The 19764-nt window shown below is 40.8% G+C and overlaps 1 protein-coding gene and 1 long non-coding RNA gene across 2 annotated transcripts in view; one reads left to right on the top strand and one right to left on the bottom strand.

Annotated features, from left to right (window-relative positions):
• Positions 1-10750, bottom strand: part of LOC130162963 (heparan sulfate glucosamine 3-O-sulfotransferase 3A1-like) — a 30769-nt gene extending 20019 nt beyond the window's left edge. The window contains exon 1 of the mRNA XM_056366889.1: positions 9898-10750. Within this exon, the coding sequence (XP_056222864.1) occupies positions 9898-10463 (566 nt within the window). The 5' untranslated portion in view covers positions 10464-10750. The remainder of the gene's footprint in view (positions 1-9897) is intronic.
• Positions 10493-18167, top strand: LOC130162965 (uncharacterized). The gene is made up of 3 exons (XR_008826329.1): positions 10493-10631; positions 10757-10894; positions 17645-18167. It is a non-coding gene; the product is annotated as an uncharacterized LOC130162965 (long non-coding RNA).
• Positions 18168-19764: the final 1597 nt, after the last annotated feature.

Here is a 19764-nt window from a genome sequence, read left to right as displayed (position 1 = left end):
GGTGTGACAAAAGAATGGGGCGTAAGAAAAATAGATTTTACTGTAAACTTGATTTATCTGCTGTACTCGGGGTGTCCAGTTGCCGAAGAATGCATGAAACCAGCTCATAAAAAAGTCCTGTCTTCCTGTCACTACAGGTCAACACCTTCAAACCACTGTTGTGCTCTTACAGAAAACAATAGGATCAATATGTCAGGGTGTGTTCAAAGGATTTCTGACAATCCAAAAGCATTTGTTCTAGAGTTCAATAGGAGCTGGACACAAAAGAACAGAAAAACAATCACCCTGTCCGATCATTGAAGTGTTTGTTTGACAAAGAGCAATGCAGGAAGGCACAATGTGAAGCTGAAAATGTGGAAATACGGCTGTTGGCCACCCAAACACAAGACATGCACCTTCACAGCAGGAAGTTTAAAACCACAAACATTTTTATTATTTTTTATTTGTGCAAATGAGATATAATGTGTTAATTAGTGAGCTTTAGAAACTGTGGTTGGCAGATATTGTTACCTTTAGACGGAGCAAGGGAAGCTGTCTTTCCCCAGTTTTCAGTCCTTAGGCTAAGCTAAGCAAGATAGCCAGCAGCTAGCTGTCGCCTCATATTTAACAGACAGATATGTCTGTATATATATTGGTATGGATCCCCTGCAAGAGAGTAAAAATAAGCGTATTTCAAAAAATGTAGGACTCTTCTGATAAATGGATATTTTCTTCACAGTTGATTGCATAACTTTATTGCGTGAATGTGTCTACTGAAAGCCAGTGAAAAGCTTCTCCTAGATTTTGCATCCATAATTTCCCTGCCATAGTTCATCTCCCACTTCTCTCATGCTGGTCCCAAACGGAGGAAATCTGTTCTCTGCTCCTCTTATTAACATGCAAATCCTCATCTTTAGGAGAAAGGATAATAGTGAAAAAGGAGAAGCCCTTTTGTGCAACTCCAGAGCAGTGAGGATGTTCCTTCCTACTTCTATTAGCTAGACATGTTCCTCTGACAGCAATCTCCCTCCTGTCTAATGTACAGTCAGACCTAGTTACAGTAGCAATTACTAGTATTCAGGTTAAGATTAATTGAATTACTGGGTGGCTTCCCTGCACTCCTCTGTGGGCATATCAATCACAGCCTCTGCGCAACACAGACCCTCTATCACCCTCTTCCATCTTTATGTAAAAAGACGCAGACTGCGCTGTTGCACTCCATCTATCAATAAACTAGTCTGGGGTGGCAAACTCATTTTCTAACACATTCCTCTCTTTAATCAAGCAGCCTGACATTTGGAGGGTAGTTAGTAAAAGCTGTACGCCATCTTTTCTCCAAATGAATAAAATGATAGTGGAAATTAAAAATAGAGCAGCTGAGGTTGTAATGACTCTTTTTTGACGTTATGAAAGAGAAATAGAGAGTAAATCTGCGCTCTGTATGAGCTCATAGAATATTTGTGATACATTTGAACTGATACTTTTGTGGAGAGAAATCCTACTATATATCACTGTCAATGGCTCTTTTGTGCTATGCAACCTTTCTTATTAGAAATACAATCGACTTTGTGTAAAGCGTTTGTTTGAACAGCTGGATTTCTACTTGAGGAACCAGGTAGCTTTTGAAAACCGCACATGCAGTGGATCTGCAGTGCTTCTGTTTGAATAAAATAGCTCTCAAGGCAGATTAAATGCCACTCTGTCATTCTCTCTCCATTCACCGACTCCATTATTAGCTGTTTTAAAAATTGTGCAGGATTTTTGGTCACGGACTATAGTGCTGCCAAATCCTAATCTTCAGCATGTTTTATTTCACTCGTCACCACCATGCAATTCTTTGTTCATCATCTAGTAGGAATATACAGAATACACTGGATGTAGAGGTGCTGAAAGCTCCAAAACAACATCTGAAGGAAATAGTGTGTTGGCCTCTTTGTCAGCCATGCCAGAAAAATGCCAATCCCTCATTTCAGATGGACTCCAAGGGCCACACACACACACACACACACACACACACACACACACTTGTGCCTGAAGCTTAGCTACAATATAATTCTGTGTTTTGCATGGAGACAGAGGTTGGGCAGTCAAATAGAGGTTGTGCCTGAGGTGCCGTCTGGCATAGCCTATGCCCATGTCTGCAGGGCGGACCCTGCCAGGGCAACTGGCACTGGCCATGCCCCAGTGGAGCAACAGAAAAAGGATGTTTGGTGCCATCCTATCACCACACAGGCAGCTGCAGATAGCAAACATGGCAAGTGTGTCAGAGTCCATGCCTTTAAGCACACAGGCAGAAAGGAAAACAATTCCGTGTTTGGCCAGTAAACCTAAAAAAGACCCTTGAAAAGAGTAAAATACTTTCCTGCTAAGTGAATGAAAGTAAAAGGCTGGAAAGACGAACCTCCAACTTCCTCAAGTAGTAAACACTTACATTTTTTTTAATTTTACAGGGACTTGAAATACAGGACGAAGATGTATGCCAGAAAAAAATAAATATGTGGTAAAGGTATTTTAAAGAAAACACTATAGTTGGAACGGAAAACGGAGTACCCAAGAGGAGAGGGCTTCCTTCTTTTTATTGGTTCCCAGGCTTTCCATAGCTCTGGTTCCCCCTCTCTTTCTGTCTGTCTCTGTCTTTTTCTCGCCGGTGGAAAATATGGAGGACTCCCTGTCCTGTGATAAAGCTGTTGCCTGTGAGATGGGAAAGAGAGATCCATCACGCTGAGGCGTTGGTTTACCCTGCCAATCCACACCACTGAGGGCTGTAACACGTACATGCTCCATCCATGCATCATTTACCAAGCCCTTCTGTGCCCAAATAACATGGGTTTGGCTGGATGTTTCTGAAATCCTAAAGCACTCTGGCAAATCCTCTGAAAGTCTTGATACGCATGAATTCTGGAGGTTGTTTTGCGGTTTGTTTAGTTCGCTTCTCGAAGAGCGCTGAAACAGTCTGGTCTAAAGCCCCTTGACTCTCCAGTGCCAAATGATAGGGTTACAGTCTCTCTTTGTTTGTGGAAGGATAACACTTAACTTCCATCAACCTTGGACTGCCAAGAAGAAAAAAAAAAAAAAGAAAAGAAAAATAGAGGAACAGAAATATAGTACAGGAAGAAAATTGCAAACATGATTCTTCCTTCTTTTTTTTTCATTTCAGTCATTCTGCTTGTAAAGTGCCTGAAGGCAACAACTGCTGTGATATTAGAAAACATTACCTGGCAGGTTTCCAGAAAGTTCAAGGAAAATAAGTCACTGATGTTCATGGGCACTGCTTGAAAACCACTAAAATGGTAAAGCTGGTAAAGGTGAAACTCGATGTCTTGAAAAGGTCAAACATCTCAACTTCAGAAATGATAATACGATAGAAATGATTACAGCGCCTTGTAGCTTTACAGAGCGGTGTATTTCTGTACAGTCAAGACAATAAAAAAGTGACCTCAAGTGCTCCTTTTGAAATATGAATCCCAGAATAAATGCTTCATAATGTAAAGGCTAATACCTCATAAAAGGACCAACAGCTGCTGAGCTGAATGGGCCTGAGATACGACGGGGTCAAACAAGTTGCTGACTAGTGTACACAGAAACCCAAAAGTGAATAAACAACTGAATCCTAGAAACAATGTAACCCGATCTTAATGTTACAGTACCATCTGTTGGCATTGTGAACTCTGAGGGTGGCACATTCTGTGGCAGCCCCCTAGGTGACCCTCCTGACCGTGATCAATCACACTCCCTTTCTGCACATGTTCATCAGAGCTGCTGGAGTTCCTGATCCCTGACACCTGAAATATTTGCACCAAAGTAACCACCAAGCTTCCTTCATCTTGCTAGGTTGCAAGGAGATAACAAACAGCTCTTATTTTAGGTGTGTCAGGTGAATGCGTCAGGTGTGAGCATCTGGTGGAGATCCAGGTGGTGTCTACAGAGCTCCCTGCACCTGCTGCCTGTCCTCACCCACCCATCGGGGGGGCAGATTCCCAGGATGCCAGAGGGCAGCTGCTGACAGGCACTACTTTGGATAGTTCCCTCTCTTCTATCTATCTCCCCTGCATGGGGCCTCCTAGGGTCAGCTGCTAAGGGCATGCAAAGATGTTGGTGGGGGTGGCGGAGGTCAAGGAGTTGGCGCGGGGGGGGGGGGGGGGGGGGGGGGGGGACTACAGTCGTTGGTGGGTTGCATGCCTTCAGCAGGAGGTGAGCGTCCCGGTTTTACAATTATACCTCACGATAATCACTTTCACAATCCTGAGGCAGCTCAGAGCTCATGCTCAGGAGGTCTCTGGTGATCACATTACGTCCGCTGTTTGTGCGCCCTCTACAACCCCACCCCTGACCCCTCCACCTCTGCCAGCTCTCTCCACTCCACCTGCCTTCCGCAAACCTGCCCCTCTGTTAGCGGATGTAGCTGTTCTCCTGAGCCACCTGATTCTGTAACAGCTCTGTTAAAATGTTTTTTTGCATTTTAGCACACTTTTATGAGTACAGAGCTTTGGGGAGTAACAAGACGAAAATTATTTATTGCGGAATGGACTTAAACTTGAGGGTTTTACACACTTGGATGCTCCTCCCTGTATAAAAAAAACTCAAAAACAATACATAAAACATAAAATTGCTCAAAAATAAGTCCCATTGAAACATCCACCATGACAAAACGTGTCCAACTATATTAGAAAATTACCATCTAAAGTTATATTAAGGGACCTTTAAGTATAGTTCATTATAGTTAACAGGGGATCAATCAGGGGAAATGGATTAAAGCTGTTTTTAAATTCTCCTCTGTGTTGTGGAGAAATGCTAAAACAAATAGCTCCTTTCAAGCCTCTATAAAGAGACAATGGAGATACATTTTTAAGGGTTTGCACAGACAGATAATTAACTGCATTCCAGGATGTTCCTCATGCTTTTGGCTAATATGGTTACATGGTTACATAAATCCAGATAGGCAAGCATTTTAGAGTCGGTATAGAGTAGTGCAAAGGGAGCGGGTGGTGAAGACCAAAACTATTTTCAACTCTCTGGCTCTATTTAAAACTCTGAAGAACATGTCATTCCTGTATTCCTGGCTGGGTTACATGCAAGGGCAGCAACGAGTGCCAGAAGTACACTGAAGGTGCTTACAGTTCGTATGCTGACATAAATACGAACTTATAGTATACATACACACACACACACACACACACACACACACACACACACACAGACACTGTTAAATTTGGCCTCATGTTCCAGTTGGTGTCTGGTTTTGTCATGACCACCTGGTGCAGATACACAATAAACATGTACACAAACGTCAGTTATGTGTGTTATACAGTTTCCAATATAATTGTGATCTGGTTAAATCATAGGAACTCAGGGTTTAGGGGTGTATAGGACTGCCTGATTTAGAGTGACTGCAACTACAACTTTATCACCCTGCAAGACACAGAACTGAAGAGGTTGTCAGTATTTTTTTCACAATTAAACATCCTGCCTCTTCAATTTAGAGTTGTGTCATGCTTTCCGCTGCTTTCCTCTCCACACACAGTGTCACGTTAAACGTCAGGCAGCAGCAAACACGGCCAGAGCTTCAACTCTGCCACCCAATTTAACACAGCCAACATCTGAAAAACTTGGAAATCAGCCTCATTTCAAATGCTAGGAATTCGTCAGCTTCTCACAGTCAGCACTTGATAAATGTAATTTTGTTTTAATTTCAGATTTTATTTTTTTTTTTTTTTGAGTTGTGTCAACAAACCCAACCATGTAGTCTAATGTCGGGAAATGCTAATCGCAAATGGGAAAAAAATAAAAGTGGCATTCATGGAATTTAAACACAGACAGGGCACATATTATTATTCCTCACATTTACATCTGGTTCTCGAATTGTATCTAAAACACAGACAGAAAACCTTAGATTTGGTCTGTGTATATCCACATGTGAAGCCGTCTTGCCACACAGACCACTGTTCGGCACAGAAATACAGCTCAGGCTACACAACACTGCCGCTTTCTGACACAAGTCCTCGCTGGGTCACTGCTTTTATGATTAAGACCGTTTTTTATTACCATTACAGAACGTCCTTTCAAATGAAGCCAGTTTTATGAACAGGGAAACCCCTAATTTAATGTGATTCTTCAGTTTTCCTAGCTGAGCACACTCTTTTCATAATGCTTTCTCATGGTTTCAAATATTGCATACGTGAAGGAAAACTTAGGAGGAGAATGTGAAGTGAATATCAACTTTACACAAAGGATTTATTGACATACACTTGTTTATTTCCTGAATATTTATTTGTTTTTCAATGTTCTTGTCTGTTTTAGGCCTGTCTGAGCAGATAAAAGAAAAACTAAGAATGTGTGTATTCCTGCACTGAATACGGTTGTGTTTGTTTTTATCTAGATAAATATGTGTGTGGCGGAGTTGGCAGCACCTTGTCCTTATGTTTAACAGGTCACGCGTGTTTTTTTTGAAGGGTAATTAACCCATTATGGGATCTGGTGAAGCCTGATCCACCCGGTCTGCAGACATCAAACAGGAACTGCGGCGGCTGGGTCTAGACGGGTGAAAGCTGGGCGTTCAGTAACCCAAGAAGGCCAAAAACATAATAGTGACTACTCTATGGCATGGACCTCTGCTTTAGTTTACAGTGTTTGTGCTTGACCTCCTTGTTCACTCTGAGTGTCCATTTCCAAAACAAAAGCCTACCAGGTTGTGTGTGATTATACAGATACACCGCTGAGAAATGTGTAGTGAAATGTAACACTGACCGACTGGGCAATTGGGCCGGGTGTTGGTTTCCTGTTTAACAAAAGGCCTGAATTTACCAAAAGTACACAACTGGGACTTGTGGAATATGCCTCTGCACAAAAAATGCATTAAAAGATAGAAATATGTTTTATTCAAATAACTTAAAATATGTTTTCCGTTTAAGTAAATTTGCAGAACTGACATTGCTGCATTTCACTTTAGCCGAGATACGGTCAACATCTTGGATATGCTATCTGGGAACACCCAAAAAAAGAAACTCATTGAAATGTAAAAAAATAAATAAATAGATGAAGGTTTTACCAAGATCTAAATAAATGCAGATGTTGAGACAGAATTTTACACTATTCAGATTTTTTGGAAACATAAAAGTGAAGTTAAAAGTTCAAAGCTACCAATGTTTCATGCTCTGACAGCCATGCTGTCAAAACCGGCAACTTTTATCCTTCTCCATAAATTACAGATTTTTGCATCATAGCTTCGGGTGTGCGACTGACTTTTTAGGGCAGTTGATGGAAATTCCCATAACAAGCCAGACAAGTATAATTCTGGGAAAGGCTGGAAAAGGAGGCCGGAGATGTTGCCACGTCACATTAAGAGCTTAGAGGTGCTAAAATATGTTCCACACATTCCCATAGGGACAGAGACGAGTGATTCATGCTGAGGACACATATCAGCCTCGACAATGAACAAAGGGTCTCCTGAGACGGAAGCTTCTGTGTTTGAAGTATTCACTAATGCTAATGAAAGGAATTGCATAATTCAAGCAAATTGGACACAGTGATTAGTCACAGAAAATCTGGCTTTGTTTTGTACAAACACCAACAGATCTCTCTTTTTTTTATATTTTTTTTAATTTAATTTTATGGGCCAGAATTATAGAGTATTCAACATGTACAGGACATGTGTGGAGCTGCTTCTTAGTATTTTGGAGTTTGTTCCTCAACCTCCACACATCAGCTTTTAAACTGTCATGTGTCAGATGAGTTTGAAACTATCAGTACTGTAACTGTGGCTCCAATTTTGACGAAGGACTGCTCATGTTTAGCAACGCAATCAGACTGATTTCCTGGTTTTCACAAGCACTTTTGAAGTGCACAACAACACCTCTACATGACCTCGAGCCAACAACTTCAAATGAACGTGACTCAATCAACAGCTTCCACGAAAACACAAAAGCTATCAACAGGAAGACTCTCAGACGTTGTCGAGGAGAACTGACAAGATGAACTCCTGCAGAGTGGGCCGCGCTGCTTTAACAGTTATTTATTCCTCTTTTCAATTCAAAGGTCCTTCTGTTTTAAATGGACAGCATTAAGGAGAACCGGCACTGAGGTCTGTCCTTGGAGGCACGGTCCAAATTCCAGAGAATCTTGGCAATTCCTCGGGATAGATGGGACCCTCATGGATATAAAACCCCACAATGGATGAATAGGTAAACAGAAGGGTGTGAAAGAGTGATGGCGAAAAGAGAATGTTCACTCTCAGAGAGACACAAAGAGGGAGGTGTGTGAGTGGGAGATGGGCGAGAGCCAGGGTGCTTGGGGGAAGAGAGGGGGTGAGTCAGAAGGGTATGGAGGGAGTTGTCGGTGAGCGAGAGTAAAAGTTTTGTCTCCAGGCTTTTGGTGGGTGCTGTGTGTAGTGTTAACTCAATCAAAAGGTGAATTATACCTCCTGAGACACTCAGGTAACCTTTCATTATGGCCCTAATCCTTCTTAATAACAGAGCTGCAATGTCGGCAATGCCCCATTAGACAGAGAACCACTGAAAGGGAGAGCCATTATTCCCCACAGGCCTGTGGAAATGTGAACACACAACACTCACTCACACACTCGCGGTGACAGATGAAATCAATCACAAATTCGACTTGAGCGAGGAAAATGCAGCGCACTCCTCCATGAGGACACTGGGAATTCGAAGGAGAGTAAATGTGTGTTTATGTGGGAACAGAGTTTGTCTGAAGTTTCACTTTTGTTAGCAAAACAGAAACTGATTCTATAAAAGCAAATTCAGACTGAAACTGCCTCTTGAGAATAAACAGTTTACAAGGCTGCAAACTTATTTCCCCCCTAAAAGTTCATTAAAAAACACACCTTTTGAAGCAATAAAAGATTTGATGTACTAAATTACAATGTCAGTACAATTTATTCTTAATGCCTTAAACACTGTTGGAAATCTATACTGTTTTAATTTGTCTGCAGTAAAATATTACCATTTAAACTCCTGTTTATGAAGTGTTTTGTACTTTGTAATTTCTTAATCTCTATCTAAGCATTAAGTTAAGCTCCTGTATATTTTTCTGAAACTTGCCAGAAAAAAAGTGCAGATTTGCAGCAGGTCAAAAATACACAAACTCTGTTAATAATTAAATTATTAAATTATAACAGCAAATGTGATTACGGTCTTAGTTAGATAAAACATGTGAGTTAAATAAAATGCATTAAATCTTCCAAAAACTTTTGAAAATGTTATGTAGGAAGTGAAGACTTATGTTTAGACATTAGTGTTTTCAGCAAAGTTCTATACTTGAGATAAAGTTATATTAAAATGTTTAGAAAAAACTGAACTGAAACTTGTCTGAAGTTTCACAAGCAGATACAGTTATATGAGGCATAAATTCTTCCAAAGAGAAAATACAAATTGCAACTTGTTTAAAATATTAAATACTCTGATTCATCCTTGTCTTATTTTTCAGACTAATCAAGTTGTAAATCGAGATTCCACCATGGCTCTGACCACAGCAACTTAAAGGCAGTCAACCCTGAAATGTGCATCAAAATGAGCAGCCTGATAACATCTAATGAAAGCAGGCCTAATGTAGCGTAATAAATCAACAGGCTGTCCACGGTGCTTCTTCCAGCAGCAATTAGGCTACTTCTATAAAAGTTGAGATGTTAAATAAAGATTCCTGGCTTATGCAGACCACTCTTTATCAGTGATGTAGTAGCTGGCAAAGTAAAAAGTTGGAAAAACACAATTTATCATCGTGGCAATTTAATGACTAATAACAATACACTGAAGTTCAGCCAAGATTTTAAGAGGGACATTAATTAATGTATATTTAATACCAATTTCTACAGTAATGTCAGTTTGATAATATGAATTTGAATTAATGCAAAAAAATGATGTTGGTTAACTCTAAGTTTACATTATCAATGTAATATTAACTGTTCACCTGTACCACTCCAGTCCGTTCTCATAGTTGCGGTCGAAGAAGTGCGGCTCCGCTCCCACTGCTCTGATATCTGGATGAACCCGGAGAAACTCCAGCAGAGCCCGGGTCCCTCCTTTCTTCACCCCGATGATGAGAGCCTGGGGCAGCTTCTTGCTCCCCTCCCCGAGCGGACTGAGTTTACCTGCGAACCTCGGCGATACTTTCCTGGAAGCAACTAAATCCGGAGGCGGCAAGATGTAAGACTCCTCGGGCAGCTCCAAACCCTGGCTCGCGCGCTCATCCGCGAGGACCAGCGAGGAGCGCCGGACGGCCCCGTAGCCCATCAGCTCAGAGCCGGCGGTCCATTCGTAAACCAGTCTCTTGGTCCGCAACGACCTCAAGTCCTCGAAAAGCCCAGCAGCCCGGCCGGAGGCGGCTTTGACCGGTGAGGGCGAGGTGGTGCTGCTGCGGTCGGCGAGGCAGTGCAGGAGGAACAGAGAGGTGAGGAGGGAGCAAAGCATGACCGCCGCTTTCCTAAAGATGCCTCGGGATGGGGGGTCCAGTTTACTGATGCGGCTAAAAGCCATACCGGTCCCTGGGTGGTCGGTGCAGGAGCCACAGCCATGCTAGGCACACATTGTTGAGTCCTCTTGCCATGAAGAAACCAAAGAGTGAATCTTCATCCACAGTATGCTGTGGAAAACACCTCAGTCTCCACCAAGAAAAAAAAGCCAAGTGATACCTGCTGCATACAGGTGAGAAAGAGCTAAGCCCCAAACTGAAAACTGCCAAAGTAATAGGCGTACGGGTGCTTGTAAACAGTGTTCAACAGTGATATGCACTCAGGTAATGAAGTCTTTTCTTCCCTTGCTCTGTGTAGGATGCCACCACTAGCCCTGATGTACCAACCGCACGTGTATAGAGTTGTAAACTTGTCTCGCATGTCAGGTTGCTTGACAGGCACCTTTCTGGCCAATGAGATGAAGAGAGAAGCAGACAAGAGCCAATGATTTTCCAGGTAGGCGGGGACGCTGACACAGCCCATCTCAGCCAAATTAGAGGGAATCTTCTTGTACACAATAAGGTTGTAATTAAATAATGTAGAAAGAAACATGACAGATACAATTGCAAATTTGCAAAAATACAGACAAACACAAATTTCTATACATTTTATTTTTTTATTTAATCCTTTATTTAAACAGTAGCATATTTTCCTTGAGATTTTCAACCAAGACCTATACACAGGAATGAACATATTCATTACAAGCACAAACAAACACACTGAAATTCACAACAACACACATTATTATACAAAAGTATGCTCCTAGAGGCTAGAACTCACACACACACACACACACACAAACACACACACATTACACAGACAAATAGAAGCTGCCGTCATGCTTGCAGGGGTAATTTTAGAGATATGTTTGTTTAGTGCACCATCCCCAAAATTTTCCACTGTCGCAGCATGTTTAGAGACGCCAGAATCATTCCTCAGATCTTCACAACCCTCGCGAGACCATTCTCTGCCACTGAGAGCGGCCATATGCAGCTAAAGTCAGGCCACCAAAGAAGATGGCCTCCGCCATGAACTCCTTTTTTATGACACACAGAGGGACAAAAAAAGTGAAATAATGATAACGGGGCACATTATTTCTTTACAAGTGAACAAGAACAGAACCAAATGTTTCACATCTGCTCCTGCCTTTTTGGGTATTAGCATGAGAATGTGCAGGCAGTGCTTCAATGCTGCACAGCTCACTGCTCGAGAAAGAGGATGGAGACCTTAACACTGGGCTGTATTGCCAGTGCCAGATGTCCCCCCATGTTGTCGAGACAATACAAGGGGGTGTCCCGCATTTAACAAATCACACCCCGTGTCTTTTCTCTGTCTCCCTGACACTGGAGAGATGCTCAACCCCCTCAAACAACTGTGATGACACCCACCATTCCCTCACAGAGGTCAAATGGCTTCACACTCCTTCTTATCATTCTAATAAATAAAAAGTCATGTTCTCTTTCTTTTCATGACAAAATAAATGCTAAAATTTTCCAGAATTACTGTTAGCATACTTTATTTATTTATTTATTTTTTATTTTTTGCACAGTTATGAGAGGGGCAGCATAACAGCATAGTGGTTCCCAACCTGTCGGCTGGACCTCATAAAAAGAGGTCACAAGAAAAATCTGAGCGGTCAGACATGATTAACGTGAAGCAAGAGAATGCAAAAAACATTTCTGCCACTTCTCTAGGTTTACGTTTGATGAGAAGTAGTGGATATTTTTACAGAGAGGTGGAAGACATACTTGGATCATTTACTGTAGTAAAAGTTGTAATGTCACAGTATAAAAATACACAGTTACAAGAAAAAGCCCTTCATTCAAAATCTCACAAATGAAAAGTATCAAAGTTGTCGTTATGCAGACTGGCCACTTGTTATGTAAGCAGTGGTGGAGGTAGTACTCAGATCCTTTACTTACACGATGCTTAACTAAAAGTACACAAGTTTGATATTATCAGCAAAATATAAAAAGTGCGTAATTGTTAAAAGTACTCATAATGCAGAAAATTGCCTCGTATTATATTATCAGATTATTAACAGTGATGCATTAATGTGTAAGAAGCATTTTAATCTTGTAGTTGGCCTACTTTATATGCAGTTGGGTACTTTAATCTTGTATCATATTTCATAAAAAGATCACCTGCTTTGAATGGCAAACTTTGATCTGTAAAAGTAATTTAAGTTGTTTACACTGAGTCCAGTGACCTCTGAAATATAGTGAATTAGATGTATAAAAAGCATAAAATAAAAACGCTTGAGTGAAGTATAAGTAGCTCAAAAGTGAGCCTACTTGAGTAACAGTATTAAGTTACTTTCCACTCCTAATTTGACCCTTTAAGGCCACTCAGAATGATTTAAATGAAGTAAAGTGAGAAAGAAAAATCACTTTGGCTCAACAGCTCACAACTCATAGATATATTAAATCTAAGTCAAGGGGTCAGACATTGCTTCATTTTAAGGGGACATAGTTTCAGCCAAAAAAGTTGGACACCGCTGATAAAGACCATTGATTAGTTTAATAGCACTGTTGTGCTCAGTGGCGTCTGAGCAGGGACTCTAAATCTGGGGTGTGCCTTGTACAATGTACCCATTTTCAGTCGGGCTTAATGTTTGTGCAGCGACACATACTTCCTTTAAAAAAAAAAAAAACAGCATTTAGTGTGTAATTACACACCCAGACATTGGTGCTTTTAGAAAAATGTGCAAGCAGTCTAGAAGGCATGTAAAAACGTAATTCGGCTTTCATCTTCACCATTTATCCAAATTGCAGCACTATGGTTACACTGACGCAGCCGTTTTGGAATCTTGGAATACAGAGTCGAGGTTTTAAGTTTAAAGGGAGAACAAACACAAACTGTTTATTATCGTTTGAATATAATGTTGCATTTACTTTGCATATTGAATAAATTCTCAGGGCATGCCATGGGAAAGAAAGCGTGTGCCAAGACGAAGCCAAATAAAGAACGTCTGAATTATCTGAGTCTGATTGTTTTTTCATAGGAATGTATGAACCATACCTAGGCTTGTGCATTAGCTCTCTCAAATGCACCATCAACAGTGAGAATATAGTCAAGCAGAAACTGTTTCCACTGCTGAGCTGGCCAAGTAGTTAGACTGTGTGTCTCAGCCATGCACATAATCTCTAGACAGGTTTATGAACTGAGGTTTGGGAGCTGTCAGTTTGGAGGAGACATCTTTACTGCCAATATTATGGCTTTACGTTTCTCAACCTGAAATCTATGGCGATAAAATCCTGCCTTTTTTTTATTTTCAGGACAATATTCATCTTCAACTTTGGACAACCAGCCTTTTTTAATGGTGTATAAATTTAATAAGTTGCTAAAAACTTTACTGAACATATATATTGAAATGTTGTCAAATAAGTAAAATTCTCCATGGGGCAAACATGGTTAGAAACAGATGCAGCTAGTAAAAAAAAAAGATTTACACATGGAAATTGTATGTTTATAATTTATGGCATGTTCCATGCTTGAACTGTGATCAGCGTCACAAATTTCCACACAAGCTGAGCTCCTTGGCTCCAGAGGTTCGTCTCTTAAAGCCATCTCATTTTGAGTAAAATTGAAATGGCACTGCCCATTTAAAAGCTAAATTAGGTACGTTAGTAAGAATTTGAGAAACCCAAAAATATACTTCAGTACCGCCCAGATGGCTTTAAACCTATTTAATTAAAAATATATTTTCATACAATGCTACAATTAGATAGAAAAGGTAAAATCTCCTTCTTGAACACTGTACTTGCACATATGTATATGGTGTGTGAGCGGTGACTCAGTGTTTTACTGAAACAGGGTGTTTTTTTTCACTGCGAGAGGAAATGTACTCGTTCTATATACACAGCTGTTGGCCATTCATCGAGGTTGGGTTCTTCAGCTTCATTGGCAGGCCGTGCGCTCAACAGGAAGGGTTTCTATTGAGCACGGAAACCCAAATAAATTGTGCTCTTAATCAGATTAATGCTCATCTGAAGTGGGCTGTTTCTCTAAATAGTCTCAAAATGTCTACATGCAACCAGTTTGAATGAAGCACACAAGCGATTATACTCCATTCATCAATGCTTTATTGTCAGAGTTTTGTTTGAGAAGGAGGGCACAGGGCATGATAAGAGGTTTTCTGGCTTTTTTTTTTTAATGGGAGGGTGTTGTGATTCAGTTTGTTTTAATATGATACAAATACAAATCTACAGTAGATTTATCAAAAATCTGATTATATACATGTAACAATATTTTCAAAGGAAAGATAGAAGCATAATTAATTTATGGATGGTACATGAAAGCACATGAATTCACTGAAGATTAAACAATCGTCTTTTGCATGTGTGATGCCAAAGCATGTGTCGTTGTCTCTGAAATGATTTACACAGAGGCTTGTGTGTGGTGTGTTACACTTTGTGTCACATTCCTTCCTCCAAGAGGCAGCAGGATGCAGCTGATTATGAGCCAGGCAGGAGGGGTGGGGAGGAAGGCACTGTTCATGTTGGAAGGCTGTGTGGCTGTATGTCCATCACTGTAGGCCAGTAATCAGGTTTACGCACAAGATGGTGCGGGCACAAAAAGGTTAATGGCGTATATGGCTGGCTATGATGTATCGCAAACAGAACAACAATTGTCCAGATTAATTTCCAAATGCGGTCGGCACTACAGGAAAATACTGTCATGGTGACTCTGAGTGAAGCCAAGGTATGAAATTCAACCTTTTAATGCTCCACATGGGATATTTTACGAGAGAGCTAGAAATCTGGATTATTTTAACATGAGATAAATATTTACTTAAAGCCCCTGGACACTTGCTTTCAAATCTTAAGTATTTCTCTGTAACATTAAATATTCATGACTAAATAAGTTGAAGTTCAGAGAAAAATAACAACAAATTTGCTTCATCAGGACTGTGTGGGTGTGGGTGTGGCCTCACAGCCAAGCAACCGATCCCAACAAGTGTCATCAGATTTTAAATGAAATATAGATGAATCTGACAATATTTTTCCAACTGAGCAATGTCCACTTTAAACCAGTGAGAAGAGCATGGACAAAAATACAAATATAAAAAATGGTCTAAGAATGGTAGTAAATTGTGTTAATGAAGGAAAGATACTGATTCAGTTAATATGCTTTAAAGATATAATATGTAACTTTTCCGCATTAAAATGTCTAAAAGTGATAAGAACTGTTATATATTTTGTTGAGTTGTGGACTCACATTTTCTCAAATGTTACAAGCAATTCTGAAACCTAAAGGAATGTTTTGCTATTGCTACATAGATAGCGTTAGCATTAACAGCGCTGCTCAGAGGGCGTATTATAACTTCTTGTTGTAAATGCAACAATGTCCAAAGCTCTTATCAAGTGACAATCATCACCACCCGCTCCCGGCAAAAAAGCACGTTCTGTGGCAGAGAAAACGTACAAATAGCCCCTTTAACGGTCCGTTTCATTTGGTAACCTGTCAATGGTGTCATATGCCTTTTGCGCATGCGTCAGCGTTGTGGTTGTCTGCCAGAAGCCTCAAAATTGAATTTTTATCCAGTTTTAAATGGTGGTGAAGACAACAACTCCCATGATCCCACACTACTTCACACCATCACCAAACTCCATGTTTTTTTGTAAGTTTTAAAGTAAATTGCTTTTTGTCTTTTTCAGACACTTGGCCCCGAGTGTTCTCTATATATAACTAGGCTGTGGGAAGAGATGATAGCATCATTACACAAAGAGACACAAGTCCAGGAACAAATGCACACCACATTGACCTTTTGACCCTGCTTCGTGCCTGGTACAAGGCCAAAAATGGTGATATGGGATTGATATTGGCATCCAAAATGACCAGCGCAGATGATGCGTCATATGTGAGCCCATTAGAGCCCCATTGGACAGCGACGTGCTGTGTTCATTAAAAAGCAATATGTGGAAGTCTGATCTGCCATTTCCTGCAGATAAGTATCTGCTCATACATCCAAAGAAGACAGCTAGGCTGTGGGTTTTTCTTTTTTTTTTTTTTTTAGCCACCACAGGGCAGCATAATCACAAAACACACATCTTCCAACTGTGAGTTTGAATTAATTATGTTGCTAACTGAGCCTGAAATTGTGTGGGATTGAGGGTTAGGGCCTGCAATCTGGCCAGGATATCTTCGCGCTGTTTGCTGTCGTAATGCGATGATGGAGACCAAGCAGAATCGATTAAAGCAATCATTTGTTGAATCAGGTGTTTTTCTGCCTGGCTGCAATAATAGAATGACGTTTCTGCACTGCTTGTGTTCTGCTGAATAGTCACGGCCTGATGCCGTACAGTACATTCACAGAGGCAACAATCTTTATTTTGGCATATGACCGTGTTTCATGTCACATCACTGACAAACTAGAGTATCACGGACCATATGGAAATTATATTAACTTTAGCACTGAATATGTGATGTTGTGGTTTTAAGGCATGTTGCACAACCACAACTGGGACCTAAATCACTTCTTTGATGATATCATAGCAATCAGACTCATTTAAAGCAACTTTTCCAAGTGTGACATTGCACAGTTAGTACACATCAAGCACCAGAAACACCACATTGTGCCTGCTTTCGTTCCCTCTCACCTATTTCCCTTGAAAGTGATATAAACCCCAGACATGACACCTCAAGCCTCCGTCTGTAAACGAGCCTGGCTCTGTGCGGTCTTCAGCCTACAGCGAGGTGCAAGTCAACCCTGACTTCTGCAGTGATGGACATGTGAGAGCCGGAACGGTCTCCAAGACAAACAAGACCCTCAGTTTGTGTGATTACTGTGCATAGTTAGAATAATTCTCAGTCAAAGCAAAGCCGAGGATGACGGGTGTAGCTGCCGTCAGAGTCAGGAAACCTGACGGTGTGCAGCATGATGTATGGAGAGAGACTGTTTTTGGAGATCCTAGCCCACCCTCCTTCCCATTAATGACCTCCCTAAAGGGTATATGAGCAGAGATGCAGCGATATATAAGACTGCGGTGCTAGATATGGCGGATATTGCCTTACCTCTGGAGAGGGCTCCATTGCTTATGACAAATGGATGGTTGAAGTGACTGGAAAAAAGATTGATCTCCTTACATTTTACCCCTCAGACATTCCATCTCTTCCCAGTCCATCTATGAGGTGTGCTGTGATATTAATTCAAACCTTTTATGGCTGTCAGATTTAAGACGTTTTTTCTTTTTTTTTTCTCAGGTGCACCCAAGTTTGGAAACCGCAAACTCTAAAAAGAAAAAACACAGTCCTGTCCTCCCCCTTCAAAGAGGTCATGAGAACTGGGATGACTGGCAGCGAGAACGTGTCTGTGAGTATGTTTGGGATGACGTCTAAAGGGATTGTGTTTCATCTGATGTTGCCACCAGACACTCTGAGGGGCATGAGGCAGACTAATACACCAAGCAATTTGTAGTGCAGTGCTGATAACTGGAAGCAACAGGCAACAAAGTGATTCCCTGGGTCTAAAAACTATTAGAAAGTTTCATGGTAATGATTAAAATAATAACTCAAAGGCAACTGTTGGATCACTTTGTTACATTAGATCAGATTAAATTAATAAGTTTAGGGAGGTAAGTGTCTGAAGTTTGTGGTTATATTTCATATAACCACAAACTCTCATTTTAAATTGCATTACTGAACAGGGCAGATGAGAAGGAAATGATATTCTGAGGTGATTTTTCTTTGTCAATTGGACAATAAACTTGCCGTCTCTCGGTGCAGATAAGGCCGCTTTTTTTCATCCTTCATTCGTAGGTGAGGAGCTAACCTCTCGTCCCACACTGGCAATATTTACATCAGGGAAGATCTCGCCTGGTCAGACGGAAAATATCTAATGAAGACTATTTGTTAATGTCAGTGTCTGGCCCGGTGGTGCCTCTTGAAATAATCCGAGCCCACGGCCATTTGTTGACTTCTTTTTTTTTTTTTTTGTTTTTCACAGACGCCTCAGAAGTGTAATTAAATTTCTAGCCCCGGATGACTCAATAATAACAGCTGAAGCGTGAATGATACCTTGTTAGCTGCGGCACATAATCAAAAAGCAGTGACAAGGTTGTGTTTGCATGTGGCTGCCACTGTGTGTCTTTTTCTAACCTCTGTGCCGGCACTGCTTCAAAATGATTGTTTTGCCTTGAAAAACATAGCAATTGTGTGTCTGTCAGAATACTATTAAAGCGTTGCTGCTCACAGTACTTCTAACAGATCAGACCTTCAGTTATGCTGGATATGAAAACTCTTTCACTGCTCCCTTTTAAAGCAGATGTAATTTCCCCATGCATCACAACTACTTATTGACCTAAAAACAGGTTTGAGGTAATGGTTAGATGTAGTATTTTAAGTGTTGTATGAATTAGCTTCCTCAGACTTCAGTTGCATGTTAGAACAAGAGACTCAGGAAGCTACTTAACGCAGCATTGTCTTTTCAATACACATTGACTTGTAGTTTTCAAAATTCACTAGAAATTACACATTTGCATACTGTAGTTGCACATATAATCACGGACCCCAAAAATCTTCAAATAGAGCTGCTGAAGACAATCAGTCATTCAGTTGAATTAATGCACAGAGACACTGCTGGAGCCTGAAATGGATGATGTTCAATCTGGCCACTGTACAGTATGTAAAACTAAAGGATCTTATCTGTTGCTTGACAACTACGTTAAAATATCATCACCCACATTTCATTTTCACCCTTGCACATTAAACGTTGTAAGCAAAGGTTGAAGAGGATGATTTGAAGCCCTTAGGGAAATCTCACACCACCGTTTCGGGTGGCAGTGTCCTTTTGCAGAGAACTGATCACAGTCTCTGAAGCTGCTGTATTGTTTGACTGTCTTAAAGGTAACCTGGGAGGTTTTTGGAGCAACTGTCCTGTTAGTAGGTCCCCATTTAGTTTGTCCCATGCATGGTCCCATATGAGGATGTACATATGCAATAGTTCCACTGACATACAGGTGCTGGTAACACGACTGAAAACGCAGCAATGTGCGAACAAAGCGAGGGGAGAAGAAGACTGCTTGCTAGCAAACGTGAATGTAAATAATGCAGGTTTCAAATTGTTGAGAAAAATCAGCTTTGCAAGTGTTTTATGAGGAAGGATGTGCCTTTTTTAGTATGGCTCCAAAAGCAATAGAACTTTTCCCAGGATGCAACTCAGTGACATCTTTTTGTTCATCCCTTCCTGCTTGTTAACCACCTACATTTTTCAGGTTTTAAGGTTTTCCATTCTAAATTTGCAGCCTTCACACCCACGCTGAGATAACCCTGGTGACATTACCTGGGTTATTTTTCTCAGTCTTGACGTAGCTTGTCACTGGCTG

Source organism: Seriola aureovittata, chromosome 21 (genome assembly GCF_021018895.1).
Source record: "Seriola aureovittata isolate HTS-2021-v1 ecotype China chromosome 21, ASM2101889v1, whole genome shotgun sequence".
Classification (NCBI taxonomy): domain Eukaryota; kingdom Metazoa; phylum Chordata; class Actinopteri; order Carangiformes; family Carangidae; genus Seriola; species Seriola aureovittata.
Note: the sequence above shows the minus strand (reverse complement) of the source record. Positions and strands in the feature narration are given on the sequence as shown.